Genomic DNA, 19,668 nt, shown 5'->3' with positions numbered 1-19,668 from the left:
CATGTCTTACGTAATCAGCTTTCTGTTTTTGTTTCATTGTTGACTCATACTTGTCATTTTGGTATTACTTTCAAAAAGAGTATTTGCATCTGTAGAAGTATAAACAAAAGTTACTTAGTATTATATATGATTTCATATCCACGTTTTAGCTGTCAGCTTGGAAGACGTTCCAGTGTTGACCGATCAGACGAAACATCTCTTACTTTTCTTATGTTTTTCTTTTGTGGTTTATAGGTCACTTATGAACATAAGGAATAATAATTAATTTTTAAAACTGGTCTTGCAATGTGTAACAGCTTTCAGAAGATTGTTTATTTTATGTAGAACATGTAGCTAATATATTTACTACTGTCCTACCTTACACTAACAGCGTAAACATGTCTCTCGTAAAAAGCTAAGAGCGCGTCGCACACCTGACTTAGTTCTTACCCAAAATAATCTAGTATCTAATTTTGCCTTGATTTCATAGAGACAAACATGTTGACCATTTCATTTTGGTAATCAGATGGATCATTAATTAGATTTTCAATTATTTGACCTTATGACCTCTTTTTTTACAAGTGACACAGATACAAATGTACCCTAGGTTTTAAGCAAATATTCCGGCCAAGTTTCGTTTTACGTTTGAGATTTCAATTTATAGACTCCTCTGCCAATTATGGAAATCAGCAGGATTTGCTTTGCCTTATTTAGATTATATTCACTTTCTTCCATAACTAAATAAAATGTAGTTGTTGCTTGGCGGCTTGTCATATAGGCGGTTGCGCTTCAATATTCGGTCAATTCATTTTTAAAAACTTTTTCATTAATATACTTTCTAATAAATTATATTATTTTTCTTTTTTTATTGCTATGCACAATAATTTTCATTTTAATGCAAAATACCAGGTATAAGCTTTTATTAGCGTTAAGTTGCGCCAGCTGTGTCCATGGATTCCTGGAATCAGAGTCCACAATACAGTTTTCTAACCAAGAATTACATAAAATTAAAACTTATTTGATTTGAACACATAGATTGTGCATCATATACAAATATTTTGTACTTACTTGAAATAAAAAATACAAATACGCAACAGATTTTCATAAAATTCCATATAGCTCTATGTTAAAGATGAAAATTTATATAGATTAAAATACTAAGTAACAAAATTGCCACTGACGGATATCGAATCCATACCTTACAAAATACAAGGCCTGCAATGCTCATACTTACCTGTACTAACACGGCTATTAAAGCGGTACATGTTTTTGTATTGCTAAAGTTAATTAGCATATATTTACTACTTTGCTCTTGGGGTGTGTGTGTGGGGGGGGGGGGGGGGGGGTACCCCATATATATCGTATTGAATCAACTTTATTTGTAAACACTACCTTTATGTACATTCTTGCATAAAAACTACTTTTTTCACTGGATCCGTCCATATATAAACGGGAGAAAAATCGTGTGCAAACAAGGCAATTCACGTGCTGTTAATACCCGATTTTTATTTTTGAAATGCTTTCCCAGGGACGTATAATGTATTTCTGCGCAGATTGATATCTGGTATCTGCGTCTTGTTTCGTTAATGAAAACCTCTTCTTGAAGCATAAAAGATGCAATCTAAACCATAGAATGTTTTGCTGTATCAGTAACTAACGACAAATGCGCTGCCCACAACAATGTTCGTACTCGTTTCTTCCCTTGTTTACTCCCTTTTTAGAACTCGGCGTCGATTCAGATATTGTAGACAACCGTGAATGTTAAAGAATCATGTGTAACCAGTGCGATTCTTTGTTTTTAGGAATCATATTTATGATTTTGGTCAGTATCAGCCGGTGTGTTTTTATCTAATTTCTCGAAGAATTTATATAAACAGCTTCGAAGCTTGACACTACGTTCGTACTCATCCGTACTCAAACTGTGTCCGTACTCAATATAACTCGAATGTAAAGTTATTATTCTTGAAATTGTGCTCGACACCACCAAATCGTGAAGTGCTATGAACAATTATTGGTAATTTTATATTTGTATTAACTGTAGATAAAAAAAATCGTTTAAAAACCTTCAGGATGTGCTTTTGATAGTGTTGTTTATATCTGGCCCTGGATACGGATATTGAAAACAAGTTTACCGTTTCCAAGAACAACAGAATGGTAAATAAAAAATGTACCGGAATCGTCAACTAATCACATATGAAATCAATACATAAAGTCGTCGTGTAGTGTTTTTTATGCAAGAATAGCGACAATACACGTTTGTTTTGTGTATTAACGTCTGCAGAAGCCCTTAGGATATGTTTGTGACCTCGACCTCAATGGCTTAATTGTTGAATTTTGTTTTAATGCCGTATCAATATAAACGTTGAACAGCCGCCGTTTTTTATGCAAGAATAGCGACAATACACGTTTGTTTTGTGTATTAACGTCTGCAGAAGCCCTTAGGATATGTTTGTGACCTCGACCTCAATGGCTTAATTGTTGAATTTTGTTTTAATGCCGTATCAATATAAACGTTGAACAGCCGCCGTTAAAACAGTAAATTCCGAAAAAAATTATTGAGGCATTCATTTTTTTAAGCTTTAACTTTCCTAATAAAACTTTAAACTTCAAGATTTTTTCTATTGAACTGGTTTCTGTGGGAATGCATGGATATACAAATACTGATATAGATATGCTCACGCTTAGTTTGCGTACAAGTTTTTAAAAAAGAACGGTTTTCTCACGGCCCAGCTTTAATATTGGTAACAATCGACATACGATTGCTTTGAGGACACCCTAAGGTATGGCGGGATACTCTGTCTTAATTAACATGGTTTTTCTCCACATTTCTGAAAAATAAACATGATGTGAGATTGCACATGCCTAGCCTCTCACCCGGCCACCAGACTTCGATTCCAATCCTGATCAAAACGGGACCGGCCAACCCAGGCCGCAGCATCATCGACCCGCACGGGCGACCGCCACACGGCGCGATCGCGGATCTTTCAAGTCAGAGACAGTCCGAGCAGTGGGGTAACGGTTCCCCTCCAGGAGTCACCCAACCGGGGTTCCCGAGGCGACGGCCTTGTGGAACGTACGACGGGATAAGCGATTCCGTTTTAAAGAGAGCGAAATATTGAACTATACCATGCTAATATTTTAATAACATTTTATGCATCACGTTTTATTTTAAGATAACAAAATATGTAAGACTCTGTTTTTATCTTCCAGCATATTCATCAAGGCTATGTGATTAATGGAAGATCAAATTTTAAGGAAAAAAAAATCCATACCATAAAGTTTAAATGTAAGACTCCTTATCTATTTTGTCTGTTCATTTCGTATAATTTAATACCTGTTTTAAATGAAGTTTTTAATCAATCGCCTTATCTTTTTATTCATTGTGTATTTTTGTTCCGTGATAGCACACAATTACATTTTTTCGTTTGAAATAAAACTATTCAACAAGTATCAAATGTTTAATCCATTGTGTATTACAATATTGCCTTGTGGTAAGCAATGTCCGGTCAGTCTTGTTTCAAGCTGGGTCATAAAAAGTTGTTACCCCACTTACTACAACTGATATGGTTTATGGTTTTATGGTTATTGCATTGTAATATATATTTCTCTTTCTTTTGTCTTTATATCGTCTATTTTCTTTCTCTCGGGACTTTAGTTTGTATGATTTTTACACTTATTTCATTAATCCTATGACAGTAAGAAGAATCTGTAAAAATTATTACCCAGCTTAAGAATTAACAGTTATAAATTATTATCATGGACTCATCCATCTATAAAATTAGATTATATACTATTAAATGTTAGGTCGCAAAGCCATTACCGGAGTTTTCCGGACTCGTTTTTTAGTGTTAAATTTGTTTATTCCTGTTTTTATTGTTTGTTTACAGACGCTGTATCTTGCGAGAAAATAGTTCTTTTGTGTATAAAGATATATGTGGTTTAAACTTTATTTCATGTCATTATTTTGATCTTGATTAATATGCCTGATTATATCTAAGCATTTCTAAGCAAATATTTAACGTAACATATATTTCACTTCACATTTTTATATTCAATAGATATTACAGATGCAGTCAATAAAGACAGACACCGGTAATGCTGACAAAATATGCAAAAGCAGTAAATATATCTGCCAATAATATATTCATATTTGTTTATAAAGTGTGTTTGACTCTACCTTCAAGCAGACATATCCTTCTTTAATTCACAATGTAGCATTTATCTATTCGAAATGATAGCACACAACAATGTTTACACGCATAGATCTTAAATTCGTGTTTCTGTTGAATGTAACAAGCACTCGGAAAAACTAATTTTCCATGAATAATTATAATATTCTCGTTACAGATATACTTATCAAAGTCATTTTCCAATTATTATCAACGTAAATGGCAAACACTTTTTATTTGTATACATGCGAAACAAGCCGATGCTTAAGTGATATAAACTATTAAAGAATCAAATTCCCTGAAATCCAATTCAGCAAGGCGGATAAATGTGAGAGCAGTTAAATATCAGGTTTGCGTGTTTATGCAAATAACGATAAGAAGTAATCAGTGACAATAATGAAATCTGAAATTCTTTTGAAAATACAAAAAAAAAAAGAATATAAACATAATTTAAAAATGTGCAGTCAATATTGTAGATAGTATCATATTGATAACTTTGTAACATGCGGTAAATTTAAACAAGGAGAAACGGGTTGTTTATTCAAATACAAGTTATAAATCCTTTGCTGAGTTATTGTACCCGTATGCTCTTTGTAATGACTTCTTTAATTCTTTAAACCACGTTTTCCTCTTTTTTCCCCGTAAATTTTGATGTTAGAAAATTGGCGTATAGGTGATTAGCATAATAACCACGGTAAATATAAAATATCTTTGTAATATATTAAAAACTTGTAGTCGGATCTCAGGTTTATGACATTGGTATACCAAATCAGGAAAAATCAGAATTTTAAAACTCCTTAATTCTTTATGTAGTAGTATTACCATTTTTAATTCTCGTGTTTAAAGGCAAGCATATTTTTATCTGTATACAAATAGGAATCTTCTCATTGGTTGAATGTGCTTACGTGTCCAGCTATATCAACGCGCAACCACATTTGTACAACTGCAACTGCACTAAACAGCTTACTCGCCATTCGCTATATTGCCAGTACCAAACATATTACTGACAGCGCTGTTTTTAATTAAGGATTAATTTTGACCAACTTATTTTTAGTAACAAATCAAAATATTAAAATTATCCAGTAACGCAAAGTTATAATTCATTTATAACTATAAAGTCGAAAAATGCTCATAAATGTTGATTTTATAAACCAGATGAACATCATTTTCAAGAATATAGAGATGTAGATTTTGATTTTTAATGATAAAAGTACATACATGTTGCTCGTTTAACCGAGTTAATATGAAAATTATTTGGCTCTGTGATCTTATAGTTTCAATTTATTTATTCACTGTGATGGAGGAGTACATTCAGTTTTACTATAATGGAATTCCGCTTTAGCTGGTGCTAGCTGGCGTGAGGCGTTTTGCACATTTCATTACCTCTCTTGAAATCGAGTCTTGTTATTCTGCTTGTCTGCGTTCCATGCGTCCACGCGATCTTCTTGTAAACTATTTGAGCCGCGCCATGAGAAAACCAACATAGTGGGTTTGCGACCAACATGGACCCAGACCAGCCCTCGCATCCGCTAAAGAGTATCTCTAATTCCAATAGGTATTGATAGCGAACAGCATGGATCCTGACCAGACTGCGCGGATGTGCAGACGGGTCTGGATCCATGCTGGTCGCAAACCCACTATGTTGGTTTTCTCATGGGGCGGCTCATTTCTTATTTTTATTATTTTTTGATGAAAATAAAGTAATCATTAAATTTTGAGTCCAAATTCCAGTCAAAATTGTCAAAAATTGAGTAAATGAGTTGGATATTACGGCGAACAAAGAGTCATATATTGAGGAGTAATATTGAAAACGTATAAAAATGTAAATTGCAAAGCATACCTTAAATCATTGATATCAAAACGTATATCCATATATTGTGTTAAAATATCAGTTTCAAACAATGATATTACAAAAGATGTGAATATATATAATGTTCAGATTGTGTCGCTTAAAAAAAAAGATAAAATATAGCCGACTGAAATTTGTTCAAATCTATTTCGCTGTGGAGTGAAGTCCACACAGTCGTTTAAAATGTTTTAATTAGTAAGCGGTCAAAAGGTGTCAGCAATCAAAACAACAACAACAAAAAGCTAGGTGTAAAGTTACAGTTCAAGTGAGAAAAGTTGTAGAGTGTTTCAATCGTAAACATATTATAACTGATTTCGTCGTCTCCGTTCGACTCGCTGGTTTATCATTTTTCAGACTGACAGATAAGTACGTTAAAATAGTTTTACTTACGCTACTTGAGATTTTTTTCTACACTTTTCATTTTTCAATGAAGTTCTCTTCGGCGATATATTTTATTCATGCATTTCGCAAATAGACGTACAATGATCGACCTACGTCAACGCAATCTACTTCAGGCATGTAAAAAGTGAAACAAAATAAAAACACGGCACACTTAGGTCTTGGAGGAAAGAGAAAGGGGGCATAACAAACACCTAAAACCGAATGATCATTATGTACAAAGAGACAAAGGTCAAGTGTTTGCCATATGTAACTTCTTGTATTGTCTACATAATGGACATTAAAACTGATACAAAATTTAAGATAATTCATAATCTAAGTGAAGATAAATTAACATTGCTGTTCGTTCTATTTTTCATTACATGCATAGGACTGGTAGATCTATATTTCTCAGATCTCATTTTCTAGTCGGTACACTGGAGTAATCATCTTTACTCGATACATTAAAGAGTCATTGTTTACTCGATACACTAAGGAGTCGCTGTTTACTCTATACACTAAGGAACCACCTTCTTTACCCGATACACTAAGGAGTCATCTTCTTTACCCGATACGCTAAGGAACCATCTTCTTTAGCCGATACATTAAGGAGTCATTTTCTTTACCCGATACACTAAGGAGGTCATCTTCTTTACCCAATACACCAAGGAGTCATCTTCGTTACCCGATAAACTAAGGAGTCATTGTTTTACTCGATACACTAATATGTCATTATCTTTATCGGATACACTAAGGAGCCATCTTCTTTACCCGATAAACTAATGAGTCATGTTTTACTCGATACACTAAGATGTACTTATCTTTATCCGGTACATTAAGGGGTCATATTCTTTACCCGATACACTAAGGAGCCATTTTCTTTAACCGGTACACTATGGAATCAATTTTTACTCGATACACTAAGATGTCATTATCTATACCCGATTCCCTAAGGTGTCAACTTCTTTACCCGATACACTAAGTAAGCCATCTTCTTTGCCCGATACACTAAGAAGTCATTTTTGACTCGATAAACTAAGATGTCATCTTTTTTACCCGGTATACTATGGGACCACCTTCTGTACCCGATACACTAAGAAGCCATCTTCTTTATCAGATAAACTAAGGAGTCATTTTACTCGATACACTAAGGAGTCATCTTATTTACACGATACACTAAGGAGCCATCTTCCTTAAACGATACACTAAGGATCTTCTTTACTCGGTACATTTAGGACCCATCTTCTTGACCAGATAAACTTAGGAGTCATTTTTACCCGATACGCTAGGGAGACATTATCTTTACCTAATATACTAAGGAGCCATCTTCATTACCAGATACACTAATGAGTCACATTTTACTCGATACACTAAGATGTCATTACCTTTATCCGATACACTAAGGAGTCATCTTTTTTACCCGATAAACTGAGGAGTCATTTTATACCCGATACACTAAGGAGTCATCTTTTTTACCCGATACACTAAGACGTCATTATCTTTAACCAACACAGTAAGGGGTCATCTTCTTTACCTGATACACTAAGGAGCCATCTTCTTTACCCGATGTACAAAGGAATCATGAGGCCATTTAGTGATATAACGTCACAGTTTGTAATAAATATACATAATCAGAACATATAGCAGTAAGAATTTATTTATAGATTTATATCACTATTTTGTTATCTAGAATTTCTCGTGAATTGAGAGGTCATTTCGTCCTCCAATCTTCACTAATACAAGACTCGTACTAAAACATCTAAATATAATGCCTGGACATTACGGTTATCTTTTTGAATATATGCTGTGCTCATTTTTCACCTAACTGTTTAATAATTAGATATTTACCTTTTTTCAATCTTGAAAACTTTAAAACTTGGCTAAATGTAAAAAGATAGTATCTGTATGTGCTTTCACAATTAAATCTCAAGTAGCAACCGTTTTAGAAAAGCAGTGCATGTTATTTAAGTAACGGTAGTAGGACAAAAGTAATATGTGCATTTACACACTTTTATACAATGTTTTATTTAATTTCCAACCTAACACGCTACTGTTTATAAATATTCAAACATGTTTAGTTCTTGTTGACATAGTTTCTGTGTGATGATTGTTGTAAAAGACTGCTTCGAGGCATGCTGTTTACAGAAGAAAAGGATGAACATAGTCATTGGCATTTAATTAAAATAATATCTTCGTAGTCACTTTTTACTGGATTTGAGATTTTTTTTTTATCATATAATATGTATTTTATAACACATCCTTTGTACCGTCAAAAATATTATATTCTGCCTAACACTGGTTTCAGGTAACTGCCTGGTAGGGCATACGACAAAACATGGAGTGGAGTCTTGGAGCGGAGTCTTTGAGTGGAGTCATGGAGTGAGATTTTGGAGTGACCTTTGAGTGAACTATTGGAGTGAGATATTGGAGTCAAAATCATATGTTTTCTTGCTGTTTTTTTTATCTATAAGATACATTGATTACATGATGAAGGTCATAAAGAAGGAAAGTGATGGAAAGAAAATGTTGTTGGAAATAGCGCAGTGACTGATAATAATGATGATGATAGTGATGATGATGATGATAATGATGATAGTTTTTGTTGCATTATTTGATGATGGTATTTATGAGAAGTATGCTGATATTACCCTTGGCAATGCTTTGTTATAATGCTGATGATGAAAATGCAGCTGATGATATTAATAGCACTGATAATGATGCTAATGTAAAGTATTGACGTTCATTTGCCGCCTTTCTTTACGTGACGTCTTCCGCATTACGTAACGTTTATGACGTCACGTCCCTTGTATTGATATGTAACGTTAGTGATATTAAAAGGTACGAACCTTACACAACGTGTATTTTATACAGTCTTATTCCCTTTTCGATATTGGTGCCGTAAACAAATTTCATAGAGATGGAAACTTACAAGTCAATCAGAGAAGGCCATCGACGAATTATACGTCAGTATTTACAACGCATTGAAGCTGCAAAAGAAGAGCCGACACCGACGATCTTCAATACGATATTGAACAACATCCAGAAGAAACAGGAGTTTGTGAGAGAGTCAGATCAGAAGATTCTAGAGCTACTTCAACCAGAGGAGATCGAGACAGAGATGATAGAGGCCGACGAATATCACCTGAACTTAGAGATCCAGATTAACATGTTCAAGGAATACAGACGTTCGGAGGGCTTCGTTTCAGAGACAGATATCATGCGACCTGAGCAGACGATACCGGTATTTCCCGCTATACAGACATCGCAACAGACTGTAAGTTCAACCTTTTCTCATTCGCATAGATTACCAAAATTATCGCTTCCGATATTTTCTGGAGATCTATTACAATGGCAGACATTTTGGGACAGTTATGAGTCAGCAGTACATACTAACCCCTCTCTTACTGATATCCAGAAGTTTAATTACTTAAAAGCCCAGTTAGAAGGTCCCGCCGCTAATACTATAGCAGGATTCGCTTTGACGAACGCAAACTACGAGAGAGCGGTCAGCTTATTACATGAGAGATTCGGTCAGGTCCATAAGATTATACAAGCCTACATGCAAGCCCTATTAGAACAACCACGTCCTGTCAACACGTTACCCAGCCTCCAGAGCTACTACGACCAGTTAGAGTCCTACATCCGCGGTCTAGAGTCAATCGGACAATTTCAAGAGACTTACGGCTCGCTACTCATTCCAGTCATTATCAGTAAACTTCCGGCGGAAGTACGCAACTATTTAACAAGAGAACACGGAAACGTTGGATGGACTCTAGCAGAACTTCGGAAGGCGATCTATAAAGAAATCACCGTCATGGACGCAGGTCAGTCCGTCATACCGGAAGTGCATGACAACCCTCGAGTTACGGCGTCTTTTTACACCGGAAGTAGAGGTAAACAAAGACCCCCAAGAAGTTTGGATATGAGAAACCCTGCAGCTACTGAAAAGAAAGCCTGTGTGTTTTGCAGTGAACAGCATTCTCCGATCGACTGTACTAAGGTAACTACTTACCAGTCCCGTACTGACATTGTCAAGAATAAACAATTGTGTTTTAACTGTCTTGGTAGTCATCAAGTGTCAAAGTGCCGATCCAAATTTCGATGTCGCCGTTGCCAACGGAAACACCACACCAGTATATGTGACCGGAAGTCTGCCCAGCCGACAGCTCCCACAGTCCCTACAGCCCCAACAACCTCAGATCAACAGAGAAACCAACAAGCCACAGCCATACTCCATTCTTCGACGCAGTCCCCTTCCAATGTACTACTGAAGACAGCCATCGCCCCAGTGTGCAACCAACAGTTCCGAGTAGACGCCACAATTCTTTTTGATGAGGGAGCTCAACGCTCATTTATTACAGAAAAATTAGCCGACGAACTACATTTACCTCGTGGAAATCCCGAGATAATTCATCTGACGTCCTTTGGAGACTCGAACCAGAACGTACGCTTCATGGATACGTCCACCGTATACCTAGTAACAGATTCCGGAAGGAAGATTGCCATCCAGGTCCTAGTTGTACCAACCATTGCAGTACCATTACGTAACCTACAGCGTGATGTGAAAGACTTACCCTATCTACGAGGACTTAAGTTAGCCCACCCAATCACAGATGACGAATCCTACGAAATTTCCCTGTTGATAGGCGCAGACCACTATTGGAAGATAGTACAGAACAGAATAGTACGCGGAAATGGACCTGCCGCAGTAAGCTCCAAGATTGGGTACCTCCTATCCAGTCCACTCCCGAGTTCACCTACAAATACGCCCAGTAGTTATATAATGAATGTACTTACCTCACCACCAGATGTCCACGAGTTAGAGCGCTTCTGGAAACTTGAGTCCATGGGTATTACACCAGGAGAGGATCCGTCCAGTACAGAATACCTACAGACTTACCAGACCACTGCAATCAAGTTCGAAGATGGACGTTATTCCGCCATGTTGCCATGGAAACTAGATCACCCTCCCTTACCATCCAATTACTTCAAAACGAAACGACGCACAGAGAAAACGATTCACCGCCTACGTCAGGAGCCACACCTACTTAATAAGTACGGCGAAATCATAAAAGAACAAGTTCGCAGAGATTTCATAGAAAAGGTCCCAGACTCAGAGATAGCTTCCCAAGATGTCCTTTATATTCCCCACCATGAAATCAGAAAAGACTCAACGACGACCCCCATTCGTATAGTGTACGATTGTAGCTGCAGAGAATCCCGGAACCAGCCAAGTTTAAATGATTGCTTAGAATCTACTCCCCCGTTATTGAACAACTTGACCAGTATTTTGGTGCGATTCAGACTTCACAAATACGCCATATCTACTGACATCGAAAAAGCTTTTCTACACGTGAGATTAGACGAGAAGGATCGTGATTACACGAGATTCCTGTGGTTAAGTGACCCTACCGACCCAGATAGTTCCCTAGAAACCTACAGATTCAAGGCAGTGTTATTTGGTGCTACCTGTTCCCCCTTCATACTTAATGCGACTATTCTGAAGCATCTCCAAGACAACAACAACTGGATATGCCAGATCCTTAAGAGAGACCTGTATGTTGACAACATATTGACAAGCCTTCCCGAAGAATCGGATACACTCGCATATTATCGTAACGCACGGAAGCTGGTTTCTAGATGGAAGAGATTCAACAACTTACCTGTTCCCGGAATTGGAAATATTGCCCTACCCAAGACAACCCAGCTGACTTAATGACACGCGCTATATCAGCGATACAGTTTACCAACAGCAAGATCTGGATGAATGGTCCTTCCTGGATAACCAAACCATTATATTGGCCAACATGGCATACTAACGATGCGACAGTGATGACAACGGTATCGAGTGCTTCATTAGAGTATGAACAAGGGAGACAACCGCCACAATATTCACCAGAATCGCGTACAGAGTTACGTAACGTTATTGACGTAACTAAATTCAGCAAGTACACGAAGCTTCAACGAGTGACAGCGTATGTATTACGGTTCATAAATAAATGCAGAGAGAAAACCTACCCACATCATGATCAACTGACAACTAGTGAACTACAGAAAGCAGAGAAAGTCTTACTACACAGCTGCCAACATAATACTTACCAGGAAGAGATTACAAACCTGAGAACAGTTCGTTCGAGACCCAATCAGACCCGACTCCCGATTGTGAAACAGTTACGACTCTTTCTTGATGAAGATGGTTTCCTTCGATGTGGAGGGAGAATCCACAATGCAGATCTTGATGAAGAGGCTAAATTTCCATATTTAATACCGGCCAAAGATCCACTTACCCGACTCCTTGTTGCCGACGCTCACGAGAGACTTCTTCACGCAGGACAGAACTCAGTTATTACTTACCTTCGCCAGAAGTATTGGATACCTTCCATACGTCAGAGTGTTCGTACAGTACTTCGTAGATGTCTTGTTTGCCGTAGAACAGAAGGGAAGGCATACTCAGCCCCAGACCCACCCCCATTACCGCAATACAGAGTAGAAGACGCACCACCATTCACTGTAACTGGTGTTGATTTCTCCGGAGCTCTCTACGTTCGAGATAATTCCAACAACGAGACCAAAGCATACATCTGCCTCTTCACGTGTGCGTCCACCAGAGCCGTACACTTGGAACTTGTACCCAACCTTTCCGAAGAGGCCTTCCTGCAAGCGTTCAGACGATTCACCAGTCGTAGATCCGTTCCCACACTGATGATTTCAGACAACGCCTCCACATATGTTGCAGCCTCCAACCATATACAACGCCTGTTCGAATCCCAGACAGTACAAGACGCTCTTAGCATGAAAGGTACCCAGTGGAAGTTCATCCCGAAACGTGCTCCATGGTACGGCGGCTGGCTGGAACGTCTAATTGGTCTCACGAAGTCAACACTGAAGAAGATACTGGGTCGATCCTACATCAGTTTCGATGCATTACAGACAGTCGTCACAGAGATAGAAGCCGTGATGAATGACAGGCCACTCACATATGTAACATCCGGTTCGTCAGATCCAGAACCCCTGACTCCAGCTCACCTTCTCTACGGCCGGAGATTAACTACTTTACCCTACCAGAAATCTACAGATGATTCAGCGACGAATACTAACCTTAACAGTGGTGTTGACTTATCTCGACAAGCCAGACTTCAGCAGAAGGTCGTACACCATTTCAGAGATAGGTGGCGCCACGAGTACCTCACCGCCTTACGAGAACATCACCAGACGACAGGAATCAACAAGCAGAAGATAAACGTTGGAGATGTCGTCCAAATTCATGATGAATCTCCCCGTTCCCAATGGAAGCTTGCGGTCGTGCAAGAACTAATTTACGGAAATGACGGATATACCAGAGCAGCCAAAATAAGAACGAGTAACGGTATTACGAATAGACCCATTGTGAAATTGTATCCATTGGAAATGAAGTGACTTTTCCAGTTATCAGTGAAAGATTCGCGTGAGAAACAATATACAGAGACATTGCAATTTTAGAAATTTGTGCTATTTCATTAAGTGACTGTGACTGTTTAAGTGCCAAAAAGAGAACTTTCGATAAATGAATAGTGATATAGAATACTAGAGCTACATAGAGACTTTCAGAAGAACTATACATATCCTTATAACTTTCGCGGCCCCCAGTATGTAAAGTATTGACGTTCATTTGCCGCCTTTCTTTACGTGACGTCTTCCGCATTACGTAACGTTTATGACGTCACGTCCCTTGTATTGATATGTAACGTTAGTGATATTAAAAGGTACGAACCTTACACAACGTGTATTTTATACAGTCTTATTCCCTTTTCGATAGCTAATGCCATTTATTTTAAATTGAGAAAGGGAGGGAAAAGAATGACATGACGTTATGCGGCTTCTTTATGGTGATTTTATTGTGATTTTTTGGAAGGTGATTTATCAAAATCAACTTCTCTATTTAACCGAGCAGAATGTGATCAGGAATATGCTGTCTCACAATTATTTCGTATCTATCAGCTGTATAATGTAGTTCAATGCGGAATAATTTACCATCTCTGACATAATTATCGTTACAGACTGGAAAATGTGGCCAGCTCTTTCACCACATTTGAGGCAGTCGTGGACTTGATCACAAACTTACAAGTACTCATGCCCAGTAAAAAATAGTTCAACATACTTTGAATGTATACCAATGGCGCAGTAATCTACTGCGAATAACTATCGACTAAACATCTTATCACTTTACAGGAGCTTTGAATTCATAGCTGTTTATATCAGCAAAGCGAAGTATCATATTGATGAAATGGTTAGCCGAATCACATTCTATATTATGTATTGGGTTTCTTAGACTATGAAAGCGCTGTTTGCGCTTGTGCCAATTTTGGAATGGATTCTGTTCATAGATACACGTACTAACATAAATCACCTTCCATGAGCACTGTACTATCAGTACTTTGATATTTATTGCTGCTGCTTATGTCGATGATGATGATTTTAATGACAGGATGTTTTGATGATAATGTTGATAGAAACGAAGATATTTTCATTATAATGTTGTCAATGAAATAAGAATGGCATGTATATGATAGTGATAATTTATTTTGTTGTTATTGATGAATGCTATTGATGTTTGTGATGATGGAAGTGTAATTAAAACATTTGTTTTAAGTGATACTGTTACGTGCCAGGGGTCCACTAGACGATGAATTCTAGAACACAATAGCTAAACTTATCAGAGCCCCTGTCTGTAACCAGGTTCTCTTTTGGGGAACTAAGGTACTGCAAACATTTGGAGTATATACGGTAGTGTGGTTCTCTTCTAGTTAGTGGTAGCTAGCCTCATATAATATGTACAGACGGACTGATGGAAGCTATGTGACTACATATACAGTTCCAGCATTCCTAACAACTGGGTGTCGATTCACTAGCAGTAAATTATAAAATCAATCTCTGCATAAAGTTTAACAAGTATAATTTCTGTTAAATAAGTAGATCTACGACAGTGTAACAATATTTCATCACAATAATTAATTTGCACAGGTGTTCTGATGATATACATAGAATTCTGTTTTGATTGTTATCCCAAGGCTTCCGTGTTCACGAATTTGTTTAAATAGCGAAAAAACAAAAAACAGAAACCGAAAAAAAAAAAAAATACAGCACGTGCAGGACAATGGTGCCTGTTACCGTAAAATTCTAATAAGCATATATATAAATGTTTATAAAAATTCATAAACTCTATCTAAAAAAGTCTTAGTTCCTTTAATGAAAACTGATAATATTCCTTTTCTGTCTTAAGTCATCAAGAGTAGGGTGATAGAAAATTGTATTTATTGATTTTTCTCTACTATTGTGTTGAGTTTATTGTTACTTAAGAAGAAATATGTATTTTCTGAGAAAATTTGCGTAGAGATTGAAACCAAAATTCTGAATCCCAGATCGACCAAAAATTGGTGCTTTTAGACTAAGGCTGGGTCGGAACGACCAAAACAGGCTGACCCTACCAAAACAGGTCAAAACTTACAGATCTAGGCCGAATTGACCTTAAGTTGGACGCGACCCAAAACGGGCCGGTCAAAACTAGGTCGAAGACTAATGCGCTAAATGCAAGAAAAATGGCGGCTAACAAGCCTTTAAAAAACACAATGTCCAATACTGAAACTATTACAATAAATACGGTAATAAATTTTATAAAGAGGCTAACATACTATGGTTACTATTGTTTTTCCGATGACTCATCAGTTTACATACCACAATGCACTGCACAACATCCGATTAAACATGGCGTCTAGCAAGAAACAATGTGTTTATCAATACAAACTTTTAAGAGCTTAAGCGATAAAACAATGGAATAAGACAAAACTACCTAGGCAGTATTTCATGCAGGCATACAAACTAGGATTGGAACAACAGATTTCACGAGTTATACATGAAAATAGTTGCAACAGGAAATAGATTCATGGAAACATGAGACAGGACCCGGTACCAACAAATGATTATTAGGATAAAACATCTAAAATACGAAGAAAATACAGAAAGATAAATGGCAAACACTATGTGTTTCATGTGTAGGCTGGCCTGCAAAAAAAAATTCTGCATATTTAACGTATGGTGACTTGTCTCATGCTTGACAAAACCACGGAGGTCTTGAGATTTTCAAACAAGGTGAAATAACACTCGGGTAAATATTTCTTAATTATGAATACCGTAGTCCAAATATGCGAGGCATATCACAACCCCCTCCTTTTATATGGCAAACTCCTGTTGCCAATAAAAATACCTTAAACACAGTCTTTAAGATATAACAGTCCTTTGCGTTTTTTTATGCGTAAAGACTTTAATTAAATTTAATTAAAGCTAAAAGGGAAAGTCACTGTTTGATTCAAAGCACGCAAACATATCAATGTGACTATTATTTAACGTTACTAGTCATTTATCTTGACACTTGACATTTAAAAAAAGTAACTCGTATAACAGTATGAAATCAAGGTACGTCTTTTACATGGTAGCTTCTTATACACGAGCTTTTACGATACCCCTTTTTCAATAGATTTCTGTTACATGTAAAAGTTGCACTTAGTGCTAATGTTATTAACACACAAAATTAAAGTCACTTTCACGGTTAACACATCACAACTGAAAGCACATTAACACTTTTCCTCGTTTTAAATACAACACAGTATTAAATTAACTGTCTGATAGCAAATGCTGCCAATTTTATGAAATCTTAGGTTGATGATGCTCTGTCAGAATGTTACCATCCTTACCATCCTTACCTACCTAGTGCTCTCCTAGGAGCGATAAGCTTCAGGTGGACTCGTCACCGTCATGACGAGCGGCTTATCCCCACATGGCCCTAACCAGTGACTGGCCGTGTGCGGACCTATCATAGACAGGCGATCCAAACGCGAAGTGTGTGTGTGTGTTCGGGTTTAACGTCTTTTTCAACAATTTTTCAGTCATATAAACGACGGCCAAACGCGAAGTATGTGAAGTCAGTTATACGACTACAGAAACTGTGTGTCCATATATCATGAATAGATGAGTAAACTATCTTTGGATATAAGTAGACGAGACGGTTACTTTGGTTAGTAGGACACAACATAACTTAACTAAAAGTCAATGTACTGGAAATTGATTTTACTTGTGTTTCACCTTCTTCACCTGGCTTTTGATCTGCCTGTTTTTTTTATCTTGGGAGCGTTTTGGACAACTGTCACTAGCCGGGCGGGGGTACCGCCTGTCTGGTGAGAACTACGAGGGTACGGGTTAGTATAAGATGGCTGTCTATTGATGACAGTCACTGCTCGTCTAACAACCTGCAGCCCTTCCAGTTCTGCCCGAAGCGTACGGTGGAAAGCCCTGATCTCCCGACCATTTGATTCAATGTCTCTGAGGATTTCACCAGTCCTGTCTTTCACTACAACGTCTTCTTGTGTTAATCACTGGTCCCTTCCTTCAACTCTGGTTCCCTATGTCTTACTGTTTCAGGACCAGGTCCATCCTCTGCATGCTCAGGTTCCTAGTTTAGTAAAGGGTCATTCAAGGTATCGCATCCCATCAGATTGGACAGAATAGAGATGGATTCGTCTTGGAGAGGTGTGCCCAAGGAAGGTGTAGAAAGAATAGATGATGGCTTCTTTGTCTCCAGTGGTGTTGTACTAGTTACAACATGCTTGAAAGGATCTGCTGTGCTCACTAATGAACCTGAACAAGAGGTTGGTGGTATATCCAGGCAACTGTCAAATGTGAGTTTGGTGCAAGTTGAGTGGCATAACAGAAACGTCTGTTTGCTGAGTGGGTGCTGGCAATGTAGAAGGTAATGCGTGTAATGGATAAGAAGTCATCCTCGGAACTTTTTCAGAAATAACTGAGGTCATGCTGCTAATGGCTGATACTAATGGACCTAGACTAGAAGTGTCTATGGTTGAAAATCCTGGTGTGGTAGTCAGATTGTTACTGTGCATGGCTAACTGTGGATGAGGCTGAAGATCCATGGAGATCACAGGTGTTGGGACATTCAGCGCCGGTTCGACTGGATGAGTCACTAAATGCGAGATATTGGTGACAATGGCTGGCAGACTAACCTTCGGTACAGATCTAAATCTCCCGAGAGATGACAAAGTTGTAGGCATGTTGAGTATGGTTTCAGCTACATCCGAGAGCCAATCCGGAAGGATTGGTTCCTGATCCTGCGGCTGAAAAATGCTGCTGTCTTGATCAGAAGGTTCGGTTTCCATTGGAGAGTATCAACATCGTGTTGACATCTACCGGGTTTGCTGATTTATTGAGGACAGTCAAGAGGTCTATTATTTCCGTCTGGCTGGCTTCCTCCACATGCCTCTTGTACCGTCACATTGTGTCCAACAAATTTAGTAAATGGTGTATATAGCAAGTAATTCCAGTCTTCTATATATAAATATAATCTGAAAACTAGATCCCTCGGAAGCACCCAGGACAGTGAAAACTGCAGACTCGGTTTGATTGAGTCTGTTCATGAGCAGTAATGGAATATGCAACTCTGTCCACGCCCCCTAGCACCGGCTTAAGCTGTATTCAATCTTCAAATGTAAATGAGTTGAAATCAATGATCCCGAAGGAACAGAAAATATAACTACACTGAGACTTACCCAAATCCTTCTTTACACAAGGGAAACAATCTGTTTATAAAGTGAAATTGTTGAATGAACACCGTTTGTTAATCCTAATCCTGTCCATGTTAAATCAGTGCACAGGGAAAGTAACCTATCTATGTTAAATGCTATGCATGATAACACAGTCATGCGTCTAACAAGTCTGAAATTGATATCTTTGATTTTCTCATAGGTCTAGATATTTTTCCCACACTTTGACGCATATATATGGGTTCTCTTTCCAGCAATGGCCTTCTCAACATATTTCGCCTTGTTAAATTCTGTGGGTTTTGACTTTTTCAAAAATATCGTCTGTTTGTTGACATATTTTACCACAGAAATTGTCACACTTTCCACAGGGCATTAACTTATTTGATCTTTACATAGTTTTCTATTAAATAGTGCATAGTTTGCATGAGGTCCTATGTCAATAGCCACCTAATCCTACCTTTAAGTCTTAGCGGTTATCTCCATTTTTTCCAGTTATTTTTTTTTTCAGTCTAGGTACTTTGAGGCAGTTAACTACACATATATCTTAATAGACAGTTCCTACTTGAAGTTTGTATTTTTAGTTACACTGCCTACTATGTAATAATGAGTCTTTTTAAGTATTTTAGTCTTGCAATTCATTAAAGGTATACATAAAAGTACTAAGTAGGTAATCTAGCAGCATTTTCGGACTTGTCACATAACGGCTGAA

General features: G+C 37.6%; 2 protein-coding genes across 2 annotated transcripts; both read left to right on the top strand.

Annotated features, from left to right (window-relative positions):
* The first annotated feature begins 9,292 nt into the window (after positions 1–9,292).
* LOC123526830 (uncharacterized) lies at positions 9,293–12,091 on the top strand. The gene has a single exon (XM_045306080.2). The coding sequence runs from the start codon at positions 9,293–9,295 to the stop codon at positions 12,089–12,091; it is 2,799 nt and encodes a 932-aa protein (XP_045162015.2).
* On the top strand, positions 12,091–13,791 carry LOC128557416 (uncharacterized). The gene has a single exon (XM_053544785.1). The coding sequence runs from the start codon at positions 12,091–12,093 to the stop codon at positions 13,789–13,791; it is 1,701 nt and encodes a 566-aa protein (XP_053400760.1).
* The last annotated feature ends 5,877 nt before the right edge of the window (positions 13,792–19,668 follow it).

The sequence above is a fragment of the Mercenaria mercenaria genome, chromosome 5, assembly GCF_021730395.1.
Source record: "Mercenaria mercenaria strain notata chromosome 5, MADL_Memer_1, whole genome shotgun sequence".
NCBI lineage: Eukaryota > Metazoa > Mollusca > Bivalvia > Venerida > Veneridae > Mercenaria > Mercenaria mercenaria.
Note: the sequence above shows the minus strand (reverse complement) of the source record. Positions and strands in the feature narration are given on the sequence as shown.

Bases quoted from the DNA above. Each gene is read 5' to 3' on its own strand.
- LOC123526830 (XM_045306080.2), top strand. From the start codon at position 9,293: ATGGAAACTTACAAGTCAATCAGAGAAGGCCATCGACGAATTATACGT.
- LOC128557416 (XM_053544785.1), top strand. From the start codon at position 12,091: ATGACACGCGCTATATCAGCGATACAGTTTACCAACAGCAAGATCTGG.